The following is a 17,624-nucleotide window of genomic DNA, read 5'->3' on the forward strand; positions in this document are numbered from 1 at the left end:
ACTCTCCCGCTGAGCTCCTAATGAATAGGAGACTCCGCACTACTTTGCCAGCTTCTGCGGACAGCCTAGTCCCCTGCCTCCCGGACAGAGACAGGCTGAGGGCATACGAAGCTGAAAGCAGGAAAAAGCAACAGCGCCACTTCGACATTCGGCATGCGGCACGAGACCTTCCGGACTTGGACCCCGATACTAACGTATGGATCGTGGACCTTAAAACATTTGGCACGGTCAAAGAGCATGCGGAGGAGCCGAGGTCCTACTGGGTCGACACGGATTATGGATCTGTTCGCCGCAACAGAACTCACCTGGTCGCAATGCCTCAGCGTGCCGACGAGTCGCAGCAACAAGAGACAGTCCCGCGGAACCCATTGTGCACAAGCAGTGAGCATACTCACAGCAAGAGTGGCCGGTGCATAATTCCGCCATCGCGGTTGCAACCGCCACCTTCCCGCGGAACCCATTGTGCACAAGCAGTGAGCATACTCAGAGCAAGAGTGGCCGGAGCATAATTCCGCCATCGCGGTTGCAACCGCCACCTTCCCGCGGAACCCATTGTGCACAAGCAGTGAGCATACTCACAGCAAGAGTGGCCGGTGCATAATTCCGCCATCGCGGTTGCAACCGCCACCTTCCCGCGGAACCCATTGTGCACAAGCAGTGAGCATACTCACAGCAAGAGTGGCCGGTGCATAATTCCGCCATCGCGGTTGCAACCGCCGCCTTCCCGCGGAACCCATTGTGCACAAGCAGTGAGCATACTCACAGCAAGAGTGGCCGGTGCATAATTCCGCCATCGCGGTTGCAACCGCCACCTTCCCGCGGAACCCATTGTGCACAAGCAGTGAGCATACTCAGAGCAAGAGTGGCCGGAGCATAATTCCGACATCGCGGTTGCAACCGCCACCTTCCCGCGGAACCCATTGTGCACAAGCAGTGAGCATACTCAGAGCAAGAGTGGCCGGTGCATAATTCCGCCATCGCGGTTGCAACCGCCACCTTCCCGCGGAACCCATTGTGCACAAGCAGTGAGCATACTCACAGCAAGAGTGGCCGGTGCATAATTCCGCCATCGCGGTTGCAACCGCCACCTTCCCGCGGAACCCATTGTGCACAAGCAGTGAGCATACTCACAGCAAGAGTGGCCGGTGCATAATTCCGCCATCGCGGTTGCAACCGCCACCTTCCCGCGGAACCCATTGTGCACAAGCAGTGAGCATACTCACAGCAAGAGTGGCCGTTGCATAATTCCGCCATCGCGGTTGCAACCGCCACCTTCCCGCGGAACCCATTGTGCACAAGCAGTGAGCATACTCAGAGCAAGAGTGGCCGGTGCATAATTCCGCCATCGCGGTTGCAACCGCCACCTTCCCGCGGAACCCATTGTGCACAAGCAGTGAGCATACTCACAGCAAGAGTGGCCGGTGCATAATTCCGCCATCGCGGTTGCAACCGCCACCTTCCCGCGGAACCCATTGTGCACAAGCAGTGAGCATACTCACAGCAAGAGTGGCCGGTGCATAATTCCGCCATAGCGGTTGCAACCGCCACCTTCCCGCGGAACCCATTGTGCACAAGCAGTGAGCATACTCAGAGCAAGAGTGGCCGGAGCATAATTCCGACATCGCGGTTGCAACCGCCACCTTCCCGCGGAACCCATTGTGCACAAGCAGTGAGCATACTCACAGCAAGAGTGGCCGGTGCATAATTCCGCCATCGCGGTTGCAACCGCCACCTTCCCGCGGAACCCATTGTGCACAAGCAGTGAGCATACTCAGAGCAAGAGTGGCCGGTGCATAATTCCGCCATCGCGGTTGCAACCGCCACCTTCCCGCGGAACCCATTGTGCACAAGCAGTGAGCATACTCAGAGCAAGAGTGGCCGGTGCATAATTCCGCCATCGCGGTTGCAACCGCCACCTTCCCGCGGAACCCATTGTGCACAAGCAGTGAGCATACTCACAGCAAGAGTGGCCGGTGCATAATTCCGCCATCGCGGTTGCAACCGCCACCTTCCCGCGGAACCCATTGTGCACAAGCAGTGAGCATACTCAGAGCAAGAGTGGCCGGTGCATAATTCCGCCATCGCGGTTGCAACCGCCACCTTCCCGCGGAACCCATTGTGCACAAGCAGTGAGCATACTCAGAGCAAGAGTGGCCGGAGCATAATTCCGACATCGCGGTTGCAACCGCCACCTTCCCGCGGAACCCATTGTGCACAAGCAGTGAGCATACTCAGAGCAAGAGTGGCCGGTGCATAATTCCGCCATCGCGGTTGCAACCGCCACCTTCCCGCGGAACCCATTGTGCACAAGCAGTGAGCATACTCAGAGCAAGAGTAGCCGGAGCATAATTCCGCCATCGCGGTTGCAACCGCCACCTTCCCGCGGAACCCATTGTGCACAAGCAGTGAGCATACTCAGAGCAAGAGTGGCCGGAGCATAATTCCGACATCGCGGTTGCAACCGCCACCTTCCCGCGGAACCCATTGTGCACAAGCAGTGAGCATACTCACAGCAAGAGTGGCCGGTGCATAATTCCGCCATCGCGGTTGCAACCGCCACCTTCCCGCGGAACCCATTGTGCACAAGCAGTGAGCATACTCAGAGCAAGAGTCGCCGGAGCATAATTCCGACATCGCGGTTGCAACCACCACCTTCCCGCGGAACCCATTGTGCACAAGCAGTGAGCATACTCACAGCAAGAGTGGCCGGTGCATAATTCCGCCATCGCGGTTGCAACCGCCACCTTCCCGCGGAACCCATTGTGCACAAGCAGTGAGCATACTCACAGCAAGAGTGGCCGGTGCATAATTCCGCCATCGCGGTTGCAACCGCCACCTTCCCGCGGAACCCATTGTGCACAAGCAGTGAGCATACTCAGAGCAAGAGTGGCCGGAGCATAATTCCGACATCGCGGTTGCAACCGCCACCTTCCCGCGGAACCCATTGTGCACAAGCAGTGAGCATACTCACAGCAAGAGTGGCCGGTGCATAATTCCGCCATCGCGGTTGCAACCGCCACCTTCCCGCGGAACCCATTGTGCACAAGCAGTGAGCATACTCAGAGCAAGAGTGGCCAGAGCATAATTCCGCCATCGCGGTTGCAACCGCCACCTTCCCGCGGAACCCATTGTGCACAAGCAGTGAGCATACTCAGAGCAAGAGTGGCCGGAGCATAATTCCGACATCGCGGTTGCAACCGCCACCTTCCCGCGGAACCCATTGTGCACAAGCAGTGAGCATACTCAGAGCAAGAGTGGCCGGTGCATAATTCCGCCATCGCGGTTGCAACCGCCACCTTCCCGCGGAACCCATTGTGCACAAGCAGTGAGCATACTCAGAGCAAGAGTGGCCGGAGCATAATTCCGACATCGCGGTTGCAACCGCCACCTTCCCGCGGAATCCATTGTGCACAAGCAGTGAGCATACTCAGAGCAAGAGTGGCCGGAGCATAATTCCGACATCGCGGTTGCAACCGCCACCTTCCCGCGGAACCCATTGTGCACAAGCAGTGAGCATACTCAGAGCAAGAGTGGCCGGAGCATAATTCCGACATCGCGGTTGCAACCGCCACCTTCCCGCGGAACCCATTGTGCACAAGCAGTGAGCATACTCAGAGCAAGAGTGGCCGGTGCATAATTCCGCCATCGCGGTTGCAACCGCCACCTTCCCGCGGAACCCATTGTGCACAAGCAGTGAGCATACTCAGAGCAAGAGTGGCCGGAGCATTATTCCGACATCGCGGTTGCAACCGCCACCTTCCCGCGGAACCCATTGTGCACAAGCAGTGAGCATACTCAGAGCAAGAGTGGCCGGTGCATAATTCCGCCATCGCGGTTGCAACCGCCACCTTCCCGCGGAACCCATTGTGCACAAGCAGTGAGCATACTCAGAGCAAGAGTGGCCGGTGCATAATTCCGACATCGCGGTTGCAACCGCCACCTTCCCGCGGAACCCATTGTGCACAAGCAGTGAGCATACTCAGAGCAAGAGTGGCCGGTGCATAATTCCGACATCGCGGTTGCAACCGCCACCTTCCCGCGGAACCCATTGTGCACAAGCAGTGAGCATACTCAGAGCAAGAGTGGCCGGAGCATAATTCCGACATCGCGGTTGCAACCGCCACCTTCCCGCGGAACCCATTGTGCACAAGCAGTGAGCATACTCAGAGCAAGAGTGGTCGGAGCATAATTCCGACATCGCGGTTGCAACCGCCACCTTCCCGCGGAACCCATTGTGCACAAGCAGTGAGCATACTCAGAGCAAGAGTGGCCGGTGCATAATTCCGCCATCGCGGTTGCAACCGCCACCTTCCCGCGGAACCCATTGTGCACAAGCAGTGAGCATACTCAGAGCAAGAGTGGCCGGAGCATAATTCCGACATCGCGGTTGCAACCGCCACCTTCCCGCGGAACCCATTGTGCACAAGCAGTGAGCATACTCAGAGCAAGAGTGGCCGGAGCATAATTCCGACATCGCGGTTGCAACCGCCACCTTCCCGCGGAACCCATTGTGCACAAGCAGTGAGCATACTCAGAGCAAGAGTGGCCGGAGCATAATTCCGACATCGCGGTTGCAACCGCCACCTTCCCGCGGAACCCATTGTGCACAAGCAGTGAGCATACTCAGAGCAAGAGTGGCCGGAGCATAATTCCGACATCGCGGTTGCAACCGCCACCTTCCCGCGGAACCCATTGTGCACAAGCAGTGAGCATACTCAGAGCAAGAGTGGCCGGAGCATAATTCCGACATCGCGGTTGCAACCGCCACCTTCCCGCGGAACCCATTGTGCACAAGCAGTGAGCATACTCAGAGCAAGAGTGGCCGGAGCATAATTCCGACATCGCGGTTGCAACCGCCACCTTCCCGCGGAACCCATTGTGCACAAGCAGTGAGCATACTCAGAGCAAGAGTGGCCGGAGCATAATTCCGACATCGCGGTTGCAACCGCCACCTTCCCGCGGAACCCATTGTGCACAAGCAGTGAGCATACTCAGAGCAAGAGTGGCCGGTGCATAATTCCGCCATCGCGGTTGCAACCGCCACCTTCCCGCGGAACCCATTGTGCACAAGCAGTGAGCATACTCAGAGCAAGAGTGGCCGGTGCATAATTCCGACATCGCGGTTGCAACCGCCACCTTCCCGCGGAACCCATTGTGCACAAGCAGTGAGCATACTCAGAGCAAGAGTGGCCGGAGCATAATTCCGACATCGCGGTTGCAACCGCCACCTTCCCGCGGAACCCATTGTGCACAAGCAGTGAGCATACTCAGAGCAAGAGTGGCCGGAGCATAATTCCGACATCGCGGTTGCAACCGCCACCTTCCCGCGGAACCCATTGTGCACAAGCAGTGAGCATACTCAGAGCAAGAGTGGCCGGAGCATAATTCCGACATCGCGGTTGCAACCGCCACCTTCCCGCGGAACCCATTGTGCACAAGCAGTGAGCATACTCAGAGCAAGAGTGGCTGGTGCATAATTCCGCCATCGCGGTTGCAACCGCCACCTTCCCGCGGAACCCATTGTGCACAAGCAGTGAGCATACTCAGAGCAAGAGTGGCCGGAGCATAATTCCGACATCGCGGTTGCAGCCGCCACCTTCCCGCGGAACCCATTGTGCACAAGCAGTGAGCATACTCAGAGCAAGAGTGGCCGGAGCATAATTCCGACATCGCGGTTGCAACCGCCACCTTCCCGCGGAACCCATTGTGCACAAGCAGTGAGCATACTCACAGCAAGAGTGGCCGGTGCATAATTCCGCCATCGCGGTTGCAACCGCCACCTTCCCGCGGAACCCATTGTGCACAAGCAGTGAGCATACTCAGAGCAAGAGTGGCCGGAGCATAATTCCGACATCGCGGTTGCAACCGCCACCTTCCCGCGGAACCCATTGTGCACAAGCAGTGAGCATACTCACAGCAAGAGTGGCCGGTGCATAATTCCGCCATCGCGGTTGCAACCGCCACCTTCCCGCGGAACCCATTGTGCACAAGCAGTGAGCATACTCAGAGCAAGAGTGGCCGGAGCATAATTCCCACATCGCGGTTGCAACCGCCACCTTCCCGCGGAACCCATTGTGCACAAGCAGTGAGCATACTCACAGCAAGAGTGGCCGGTGCATAATTCCGCCATCGCGGTTGCAACCGCCACCTTCCCGCGGAACCCATTGTGCACAAGCAGTGAGCATACTCACAGCAAGAGTGGCCGGTGCATAATTCCGCCATCGCGGTTGCAACCGCCACCTTCCCGCGGAACCCATTGTGCACAAGCAGTGAGCATACTCAGAGCAAGAGTGGCCGGAGCATAATTCCGACATCGCGGTTGCAACCGCCACCTTCCCGCGGAACCCATTGTGCACAAGCAGTGAGCATACTCACAGCAAGAGTGGCCGGTGCATAATTCCGCCATCGCGGTTGCAACCGCCACCTTCCCGCGGAACCCATTGTGCACAAGCAGTGAGCATACTCAGAGCAAGAGTGGCCAGAGCATAATTCCGCCATCGCGGTTGCAACCGCCACCTTCCCGCGGAACCCATTGTGCACAAGCAGTGAGCATACTCAGAGCAAGAGTGGCCGGAGCATAATTCCGACATCGCGGTTGCAACCGCCACCTTCCCGCGGAACCCATTGTGCACAAGCAGTGAGCATACTCAGAGCAAGAGTGGCCGGAGCATAATTCCGACATCGCGGTTGCAACCGCCACCTTCCCGCGGAACCCATTGTGCACAAGCAGTGAGCATACTCACAGCAAGAGTGGCCGGTGCATAATTCCGCCATCGCGGTTGCAACCGCCATCTTCCCGCGGAACCCATTGTGCACAAGCAGTGAGCATACTCAGAGCAAGAGTGGCCGGAGCATAATTCCGACATCGCGGTTGCAACCGCCACCTTCCCGCGGAACCCATTGTGCACAAGCAGTGAGCATACTCACAGCAAGAGTGGCCGGTGCATAATTCCGCCATCGCGGTTGCAACCGCCACCTTCCCGCGGAACCCATTGTGCACAAGCAGTGAGCATACTCAGAGCAAGAGTGGCCGGAGCATAATTCCGACATCGCGGTTGCAACCGCCACCTTCCCGCGGAACCCATTGTGCACAAGCAGTGAGCATACTCAGAGCAAGAGTGGCCGGAGCATAATTCCGACATCGCGGTTGCAACCGCCACCTTCCCGCGGAACCCATTGTGCACAAGCAGTGAGCATACTCACAGCAAGAGTGGCCGGTGCATAATTCCGCCATCGCGGTTGCAACCGCCACCTTCCCGCGGAACCCATTGTGCACAAGCAGTGAGCATACTCAGAGCAAGAGTGGCCGGAGCATAATTCCGACATCGCGGTTGCAACCGCCACCTTCCCGCGGAACCCATTGTGCACAAGCAGTGAGCATACTCACAGCAAGAGTGGCCGGTGCATAATTCCGCCATCGCGGTTGCAACCGCCACCTTCCCGCGGAACCCATTGTGCACAAGCAGTGAGCATACTCAGAGCAAGAGTGGCCGGAGCATAATTCCGACATCGCGGTTGCAACCGCCACCTTCCCGCGGAACCCATTGTGCACAAGCAGTGAGCATACTCACAGCAAGAGTGGCCGGTGCATAATTCCGCCATCGCGGTTGCAACCGCCACCTTCCCGCGGAACCCATTGTGCACAAGCAGTGAGCATACTCAGAGCAAGAGTGGCCGGTGCATAATTCCGCCATCGCGGTTGCAACCGCCACCTTCCCGTGGAACCCATTGTGCACAAGCAGTGAGCATACTCACAGCAAGAGTGGCCGGTGCATAATTCCGCCATCGCGGTTGCAACCGCCACCTTCCCGCGGAACCCATTGTGCACAAGCAGTGAGCATACTCAGAGCAAGAGTGGCCGGAGCATAATTCCGACATCGCGGTTGCAACCGCCACCTTCCCGCGGAACCCATTGTGCACAAGCAGTGAGCATACTCACAGCAAGAGTGGCCGGTGCATAATTCCGCCATCGCGGTTGCAACCGCCACCTTCCCGCGGAACCCATTGTGCACAAGCAGTGAGCATACTCAGAGCAAGAGTGGCCGGAGCATAATTCCGACATCGCGGTTGCAACCGCCACCTTCCCGCGGAACCCATTGTGCACAAGCAGTGAGCATACTCACAGCAAGAGTGGCCGGTGCATAATTCCGCCATCGCGGTTGCAACCGCCACCTTCCCGCGGAACCCATTGTGCACAAGCAGTGAGCATACTCACAGCAAGAGTGGCCGGTGCATAATTCCGCCATCGCGGTTGCAACCGCCACCTTCCCGCGGAACCCATTGTGCACAAGCAGTGAGCATACTCACAGCAAGAGTGGCCGGTGCATAATTCCGCCATCGCGGTTGCAACCGCCACCTTCCCGCGGAACCCATTGTGCACAAGCAGTGAGCATACTCACAGCAAGAGTGGCCGGTGCATAATTCCGCCATCGCGGTTGCAACCGCCACCTTCCCGCGGAACCCATTGTGCACAAGCAGTGAGCATACTCACAGCAAGAGTGGCCGGTGCATAATTCCGCCATCGCGGTTGCAACCGCCACCTTCCCGCGGAACCCATTGTGCACAAGCAGTGAGCATACTCACAGCAAGAGTGGCCGGTGCATAATTCCGCCATCGCGGTTGCAACCGCCACCTTCCCGCGGAACCCATTGTGCACAAGCAGTGAGCATACTCACAGCAAGAGTGGCCGGTGCATAATTCCGCCATCGCGGTTGCAACCGCCACCTTCCCGCGGAACCCATTGTGCACAAGCAGTGAGCATACTCACAGCAAGAGTGGCCGGTGCATAATTCCGCCATCGCGGTTGCAACCGCCACCTTCCCGCGGAACCCATTGTGCACAAGCAGTGAGCATACTCACAGCAAGAGTGGCCGGTGCATAATTCCGCCATCGCGGTTGCAACCGCCACCTTCCCGCGGAACCCATTGTGCACAAGCAGTGAGCATACTCACAGCAAGAGTGGCCGGTGCATAATTCCGCCATCGCGGTTGCAACCGCCACCTTCCCGCGGAACCCATTGTGCACAAGCAGTGAGCATACTCACACCAAGAGTGGCCGGTGCATAATTCCGCCATCGCGGTTGCAACCGCCACCTTCCCGCGGAACCCATTGTGCACAAGCAGTGAGCATACTCACAGCAAGAGTGGCCGGTGCATAATTCCGCCTTCGCGGTTGCAACCGCCACCTTCCCGCGGAACCCATTGTGCACAAGCAGTGAGCATACTCACAGCAAGAGTGGCCGGTGCATAATTCCGCCATCGCGGTTGCAACCGCCACCTTCCCGCGGAACCCATTGTGCACAAGCAGTGAGCATACTCACACCAAGAGTGGCCGGTGCATAATTCCGCCATCGCGGTTGCAACCGCCACCTTCCCGCGGAACCCATTGTGCACAAGCAGTGAGCATACTCACAGCAAGAGTGGCCGGTGCATAATTCCGCCATCGCGGTTGCAACCGCCACCTTCCCGCGGAACCCATTGTGCACAAGCAGTGAGCATACTCACAGCAAGAGTGGCCGGTGCATAATTCCGCCATCGCGGTTGCAACCGCCACCTTCCCGCGGAACCCATTGTGCACAAGCAGTGAGCATACTCACAGCAAGAGTGGCCGGTGCATAATTCCGCCATCGCGGTTGCAACCGCCACCTTCCCGCGGAACCCATTGTGCACAAGCAGTGAGCATACTCACACCAAGAGTGGCCGGTGCATAATTCCGCCATCGCGGTTGCAACCGCCACCTTCCCGCGGAACCCATTGTGCACAAGCAGTGAGCATACTCACAGCAAGAGTGGCCGGTGCATAATTCCGCCATCGCGGTTGCAACCGCCACCTTCCCGCGCAATCCATTGTGCACAAGCAGTGAGCATACTCACAGCAAGAGTGGCCGGTGCATAATTCCGCCATCGCGGTTGCAACCGCCACCTTCCCGCGGAACCCATTGTGCACAAGCAGTGAGCATACTCACAGCAAGAGTGGCCGGTGCATAATTCCGCCATCGCGGTTGCAACCGCCACCTTCCCGCGGAACCCATTGTGCACAAGCAGTGAGCATACTCACAGCAAGAGTGGCCGGTGCATAATTCCGCCATCGCGGTTGCAACCGCCACCTTCCCGCGGAACCCATTGTGCACAAGCAGTGAGCATACTCACAGCAAGAGTGGCCGGTGCATAATTCCGCCATCGCGGTTGCAACCGCCACCTTCCCGCGGAACCCATTGTGCACAAGCAGTGAGCATACTCACAGCAAGAGTGGCCGGTGCATAATTCCGCCATCGCGGTTGCAACCGCCACCTTCCCGCGGAACCCATTGTGCACAAGCAGTGAGCATACTCACAGCAAGAGTGGCCGGTGCATAATTCCGCCATCGCGGTTGCAACCGCCACCTTCCCGCGGAACCCATTGTGCACAAGCAGTGAGCATACTCACAGCAAGAGTGGCCGGTGCATAATTCCGCCATCGCGGTTGCAACCGCCACCTTCCCGCGGAACCCATTGTGCACAAGCAGTGACCATACTCAGAGCAAGAGTGGCCGGAGCATAATTCCGACATCGCGGTTGGAACCGTGACCTTTTTAGAGAGGGGAGGGTTTGGGACACTCTCCTGCACTCGCACGTGTACCGCACTGCAAAGAGAATAAAGCTATGCCGCCCCGCGCCTCGCGCCATGCTCTTGACGTCATGCGCGTGGTGCCGGGCAAGCATTCCTTCCAAGAGCTGCAACGCAAAAAACTCCATGCAGTGGGATAAAATTTAAGGCCTCTGCTAGGTGCACTTGTCGAAGCCGCAATATGGATGAAGCTTGCTGAGCAGACGGTGCACAAGCAGTGCGTTTGCATTAGCTGAAATCACTCGCTTTCGCAGAACCGGACACATTAAGAAAATCCTTTCTAAGGCTTGAATACGCCAATTAACCCACGGCCCTCAGTCCCCAGCGGCTGACCACGGCCACGGCGGCGGTCAGACCTGTGACGCAGCAGAGAGTGCGGAGAATCCCTGGATCCGGACAGGCCGCCAATGGAATCTGAACCTGGCAACGTTTAACGCGCGAACCTTATCTAGCGAAGCAAGTCTCGAGGTGTTGTTCGAGGAATTAGAGGGCATTAAATAGGATGTAATAGGGCTTAGCGAGGTTAGGAGGGCAGGCGAAGCCTTCACGGTGCTGAAAAATGGACACGTGCTATGTTACCGTGGTCTAGAGTACAAAACAGAACTGGGAGTGGGATATGTAGTCAATAAAAGCATAGCTGGCAACAAAGAAGAATACTATAGCATTAACGAAAGGGCAGTAGGTCTTATAATTAGGCTCAATAAGAGGTACAAGCTCAAGGTGGTGCAGGGCTACGCGCCCACATCCAGCCACGACGACCAAGTAGTGGAACGCTTCTATGAAGATGTGGAATCGGCAATGGCTAAAGTAAAAACACAGTCTACCGTAGTTATGGAGGACTTTAATGCTAAAGTAGGCAAGAATCAGGCTGGAGACAAGGTAGTTGGGAACCATGGTCTGGGCTGTAGAAATAGCAGGGGGGACCTACTAGTTGAGTTTGCAGAACGGAATAACCTGCGCATAATGAATACCTTCTTCTGTAAACGGGAGAGTCGGAAGTGGACCTGGAGGAGCCCGAATGGGGAGCAAAAAAATGAAATAGACTTCATATAATGCGATAACCCTGGCGTCGTGCAGGATGTGGAAGTGCCCGGAAGGGTAAGGTGCAGTGACCACCGTGTGGTAAGATCTCGAATTATCCTAGATTTGAGGAGGGACCGCAACAAGCTAGTACGAAATAAGCCGATAAATGAGCTAACAGTAAGACGTAAATTAGAAGAATTCAGGATCGCGCTGCAGAACCAATATTCCGCCCGTAACGAGGAAGCCGAGCTTACCACACAGGAAGCCAGCGACAACCTTACACGCATTATCACGGAGTGTGCAGTAGAAGTCGGGGGCACTATGGCTAGACAGGATACTGGTAAACTTTTACAGGAGACGAAAAATCTAATCAGGAAACGGCAAACCATGACAATCTCTACCGCAGCTGACAGAATAGAACTCGCGGAGCTCTCGGAGTTAATCAATAGGCGCAAGAGAGCTGACATACGGAAGTATAATATGGAGAGGATCGAATACGCTGTAAAGAACGGAGGTAGCCTGAAAGCAGTGAAGAGACGTCTTGGCGTGGGGAAAAATCAGATGTATGCACTTAAGGATAAGCAAGGCAATGTCATCACAAATAGGGATAAAATAGTCACAGTGGACGAGGAGTTCTATAGGGATCTGTACAGTAGCCAGGACACCCAGGATAATGCCGAACGAGACAGTAGTTCAGAGGAGATAGACATCCCACCATTAACGACCGAAGAAGTAAGGAAGGCTTTGAAAGAAATGAAAGGGGTCAAAGCAGCTGATGAGGATCAGATAACAGCAGACCTCTTGAAGGATGGCGGAGAAATTGTACTTGAAAAACTGGCAAACCTGTATACGCAATGCCTAATGACCGCAATGGTACCGGAATCTTGGAAGAACGCGAACATCATCCTAATCCGTACGAAAGGTGATATGAAGGACCTGAAAAATTACAGGCCGATCAGCTTACTGTCAGTCGTCTACAAGGTAATCGCTAACCGAATTTCTGCAACCTTAGAGTTCAGTCAACCTAAAGAACAAGCAGGGTTCCGTAAAGGTTATTCAACAATGGACCATATTCACAAGATCAATCAGGTGATAGAGAAGTGCGCTGAGTATACTGAACCCCTATACATAGCCTTCATAGATACATAGCCCCTATACACTCGGTCGAAACCCTAGCAGTCATTCAGGCATTACGGAACCAGGGGGTAGACGAGCATTATGTAAGAATACTAGAGGATATCTACAAAGGGTCTACAGCTACCATCATCCTCCATAGGGAGAGCAGTAAAATACCTATAAGGAAGGGTGTCAGACAAGGAGACCCAATCTCCAATGTTATTCACAGCATGTTTACAAGAAGTATTCAGAACGTTGGATTGGGAACAGGTGGGAGTAAGGGTTAATGGAGAATACCTCAGTAACCTCAGATTTGCGGATGACGTTGCCTTGCTAAGTAACTGGGGGGACGAATTGCAAAGCATGCTTTCCGCACTGGGCGAGCAGAGTAGAACTGTGGGCATGAAAATTAATATGAAGAAGACTGAAGTAATGATCAATAACCTCGGGACAGCACAGCGATTTGAGATAGGTGGCGAGGCAGTTGAAGTTGTAAGCGAATATATCTACTTAGGCCAAGTTGTGACACCAGATCCCAACCATGAGGCAGAAATAATTAGAAGGATCAGAATGGGGTGGGGTGCATATGGCATACATTCTCAGATAATGAATAGCAGCCTACCATTGCCGCTGAAGAAGAAAGTGTATGACAGCTGCATAATACCGGTACTCACCTACGGGGCAGAAACTTGGAGGCTCACTAAGAGGGTTCAACTTAAATTGAGAATGACTCAGCGGGCAATGGAGCGGAAAATGATAGGTGTAACATTAACGCACAAGAAGAGAGCGGAGTGGGTCAGGGAGAAAACTGGTGTTAAAGAGTTAAGAATAAGAAATGGACGTGGGCAGGGCATGTAATGCAAAGGCAAGATAACCGCTGGTCATTAAGGGTAACAGAGTGGATCCCTATAGAAGGCAAGCGTTGCAGGGGGCGGCAGAAAGTTAGATGGGCAAATGAGATCAAGAAGTTTGCGGGGATAAATTGGTCACAGTTGGCACAGGACCGAGGTAATTGGAGAATAATGGGAGAGGCCTTTGCCCTGAAGTGGGCGGTGATGATGATGATGATGAAGGCTTGACGTTGGGCTAGTTGGCTACCCAATATGCACACAAAAAAAAAACAGCGCAGAGACGAGGACAGAAGAAGTAGCCAACAGCGCTCTAGTTTTTCACTTCTTCCGTTCTCGTCATTGCGCTGTTTTTTTTGTAGGAAAATCCACTTCAGTATTTCAAAAATCGAATAGTGGATACCGTCGAACCTCTGTGTAACGAACTTCAGTGTAACTAAACCCCCGATGTAACCAACCATGTCATTTTTTTCTAAGTTCAAGTGTATACACACGATGTATTTTTAACGTCTTTGTAATGAAGTGCCATTTGCCGAAATTTAAATGGACGAAGTTGCATGGCCAATTGGGCACGAAATTTTGGTTGTAGAGGTAGAATTTGGGAGACGCAAGTGCTGAAATGTCGTGTTAACCAGCCGCGAATGGTGACACGGGCCACCAGATGCCGCGATTCACGGAGATGGTGAACGAGTACAGTGCCTACAAGCACCTTGCCTACGGCGCCGCTTTGTCCTTCGTTCATGTTCGCTCGCGCTTGGTGGGCTTCGTTATTCCAGCTGTTGCGCGGTGAAGCATTTGTGGGTCACCATCAGCCTTGTGCGTCCGTTTTTAAAGACGATAGTCTTTCTTGGGCTTCTTAAATCAGCCATGAAGAGAAAATACAACTTCGTTTAATTTGAAAGAACTAGGATTCAGTATCTCACTCAGTTCCATTACAGCCACGAAAGGTGTTTTTTTAACGAAAAAAAAGCAAAAAGTATTTAGAAACTTTCAAATTTTGCGCCACAGCGACGTGTTATGAGCAAGAATGACGTCATACGGGCCAACAATAAAACATAATTTTCAGTGCGTTAACTGCACGTTAGCATTCAAGTGGTGCGGTCAAATGGAACTAGAGACCCCATTACAGACGTACAGTCATGTGTCGTCGCGACAGGTCAGTTAGGCGGCCGCCAATCGCACAAACAAGGTTCCGTGACGTCATAGAAAAGTTGCGGGAAATTGGCTAGGGGGTCGCGACTGCTTCACCCGTTTTCTTCAATATCTCCGTTATTTGTTCGAAGATTGCGATGATATTGGTATCATTGTTATCGGGATTAAGCAGTCTTTCCAATAAACCCAACTTGTATTTTGTCTTCATGGCTCCTTTAAACCCAGAAAGTTTGGTCTGTCTGTCCGTCCGTCCGTCCGTCCCGTCCGTCCGTCCGTTCCTTCCGTCTGTCTGTAACTCGATTCAGCCACCCGGCCAAAGTAAAATGCTTACTGCGCAATAGTCTTATATACTCGCAGCCAAAGGTAAACGTCTAAGCCCGGTTTATATGTTCATACTTGTCAACTTTGTTGAACACGAAAAGGGCATTACGCAAATATTAGGCAGGAAATAAGTGCACGACGGATATTTAGTGTTCCTTTATTAAAAAATTCCTGGGTGCTTGGTTTTTCGATTTCAAATGATATTCTACATCTACTGCAGAAAACCGCCGCCTGCTGGGGGCATATAAAAAATCACGCGGCAACAGCAACGAAAGGTTCCACTAGCTAGGTTCCACGTTCTGCTTGGAACGCACGTGGAGCACGGCCACGCAGCTTTATAAACCTTGTAGTCGGCCGCCTCTATTCACGCGCGTCTCCGCTGTACTGCAGCGCTGGCATCGAGGAACCCCGCCTGTAGCAGTGGAACGCAGTAAATTCAAATCGCCTTGAGCAATACTTTCGTGTGTTTACTTTGGGATGAGCAAGACGGAACAGGAACAGCATGACAGGTGAGCGGGAAAGCGAAGGGGGCCATTTCCTTGGCAAATGCCTACACGACTATCGTCGTTTGACGACGTTTGCAACGAAAGGAGCATTTACGCGGCCAATTTTTTTTTTCATGCCCCCGTCCTTGATTGCACGCGGGCTGCGGCTTCTGCCTCGGCCGAAAAGACGACTTGCGCCAGTGAGGAGGCGCACACCGCATGGCGGACGATTCGAAGCACTCAAGCGCAACCGGCTAGGATTTCAACAGGCCCGGCAGAGACGATTAGGCTTAGCACTATGGAGGATATTTTATGGGCCCTTTCCAAAGTGGCGCGTATGACGTATTACAGTGCAGCTTTGACCCACATTATCAGCTTCTTTCCCACGTGAAGAACTTCATTTGCCCCTCTTATTGCATTTTAGCGCCTGGTTAGAAGCGGTCCCTGGAGGTGCCCGCACCGCGTGGATAGTTTCTGCGTTAGCGTCAGCGTGCCTGTGGCTTGTGCGGCGCGTTTTTGCGTGCAGAAAATGCTCCATGTGGTTCATACTGATGCCCCCCTAGACGATTGAGCTCTCGCGCCGTGTTGCCCCTTTTTTTTATACCGAAGCATTCCATTGTAGCTATCGTAAGTAGTCGGTAAGTACCTGCTTCGCTTCATGGCTGCCACATCGTGCGGGTACCGCCCGCAGCGATGTCACTGCGCCAGCCGTGTATGCGGGCCTTGTTTTTGCGGGAAGGTACCACTCCTTCATTTTTAAACGTGTATTTCAATGTAGCAGCGAAGTAAAATACGAATTTGACTGACTTTACTACATCGAGGTTTGACTGTAATTGATTCGCGAATCAAACTATTGGCAGACGTACTATTTATTAGTATTAGAATATTTGGGTATTCGCACACACCTAGTGAAAACCAATTTTTGAACAAGTCACTAAACAAGCAAGCAAGCGCTGTCTTGTGCTGATGAAAACAGAGCATACAAGTGCAGCGTTCCTTTGAATGAGAAATGAAATAGCCTGCGGTGTTGTTGTGGTCGATGCGAGTGGGCAGAGTCTCCCCCCCCCCCTCCCGCTTCAGGGAGGGCACCTTCCGGAGCAAGTGCAACGTGCTCATGGTGGATTTGCTACCCCTGGAGCTGGCCGAGGACCTGGACCAGGTGGAGTCCCTGGTGCGCGAGTTCTACGACCTGACGGGCTCTGCCGTGGCCGCCTCTCTGCTCTCTAAATGGCCCGACTCGGCCGGGCTCTTCGTCAAGGTGGGCGCCTGGCTCGTGGGGGAACTGGGGACACGCGAGGCGGCGCTGCGCAAGGGGGGCCAGCACTGTGGGCTGCACGTTAGCGTCCCGGTGGCGGCTTAGGCCAATCGCGCAAGCAAGGGTGTAGAGGAAGTGCCGGGAGAGTCGCCACTGCTACACGTTTTCTGTACCATCTCCGTTATTTGCTTGAAAATTGGCATCGGGACAACGGAGTCTGTCTAGTGAACCAAACTTGCATGGGCTCTAACTTGCATGGCCGCTCTAGGTGCGACAAGGTGTGGTCGGTGGCTCTCCACGCTCGTCGAGGTGGCACCCACGCGGTGCCTGCTAGCGCGCAGGTTCTCTACAACGACCGTCATTTCAGTGTCTCAAATCATCGAACAGCTGCATTATTCACTGCCACTGCTATGTCACAAAAGAAGAAGACGCAGGAGAGACAAAGGACAACTTTCCCAAGCTTTATTATGAGCGTATCACACTTTTATGCTGCTGCTATGCACAACGCTCGCACACATGTATATATATATATATATATATATATATATATATATATATATATATATATATACAATGTACAAGTACGCTCTTCGGAGACTTTATTTCCAACGTTTCGACCTGAGACAGGTCTTCCTCAGGAATGAAGGCTTTGGGTAAAATCGTACGGACTCAGAGTGGGGGCGGCGCCCCGAAACACAAGCCACATGGGAAACAAACACACAAACGACCACACACACCATAGAGAGCTTATTCTGCCAAAGGCAGGCGAAAAAGAGCCTAAAAAAAGAAAAAAAAGAAGAAAGGAAGAGGGAGGAACAAGG

At 54.1% G+C, this 17,624-nt stretch overlaps 1 protein-coding gene across 4 annotated transcripts in view; it reads left to right on the forward strand.

The window, feature by feature from the left end:
• Positions 1 to 17,624, forward strand: part of LOC144151392 (uncharacterized) — a 458,541-nt gene that overhangs the window by 293,399 nt on the left and 147,518 nt on the right. For all 4 annotated transcript variants that reach the window (XM_077682433.1, XM_077682432.1, XM_077682435.1 and 1 more), the window contains one exon: positions 16,629 to 16,806. In XM_077682433.1, the coding sequence (XP_077538559.1) occupies positions 16,629 to 16,806 (178 nt within the window). The remainder of the gene's footprint in view (positions 1 to 16,628; positions 16,807 to 17,624) is intronic.

The sequence above is a fragment of the Haemaphysalis longicornis genome, unplaced genomic scaffold (genome assembly GCF_048455015.1).
Source record: "Haemaphysalis longicornis isolate Haplotype H1 unplaced genomic scaffold, Haemaphysalis longicornis Haplotype H1 scaffold_9, whole genome shotgun sequence".
Lineage (NCBI taxonomy): Eukaryota > Metazoa > Arthropoda > Arachnida > Ixodida > Ixodidae > Haemaphysalis > Haemaphysalis longicornis.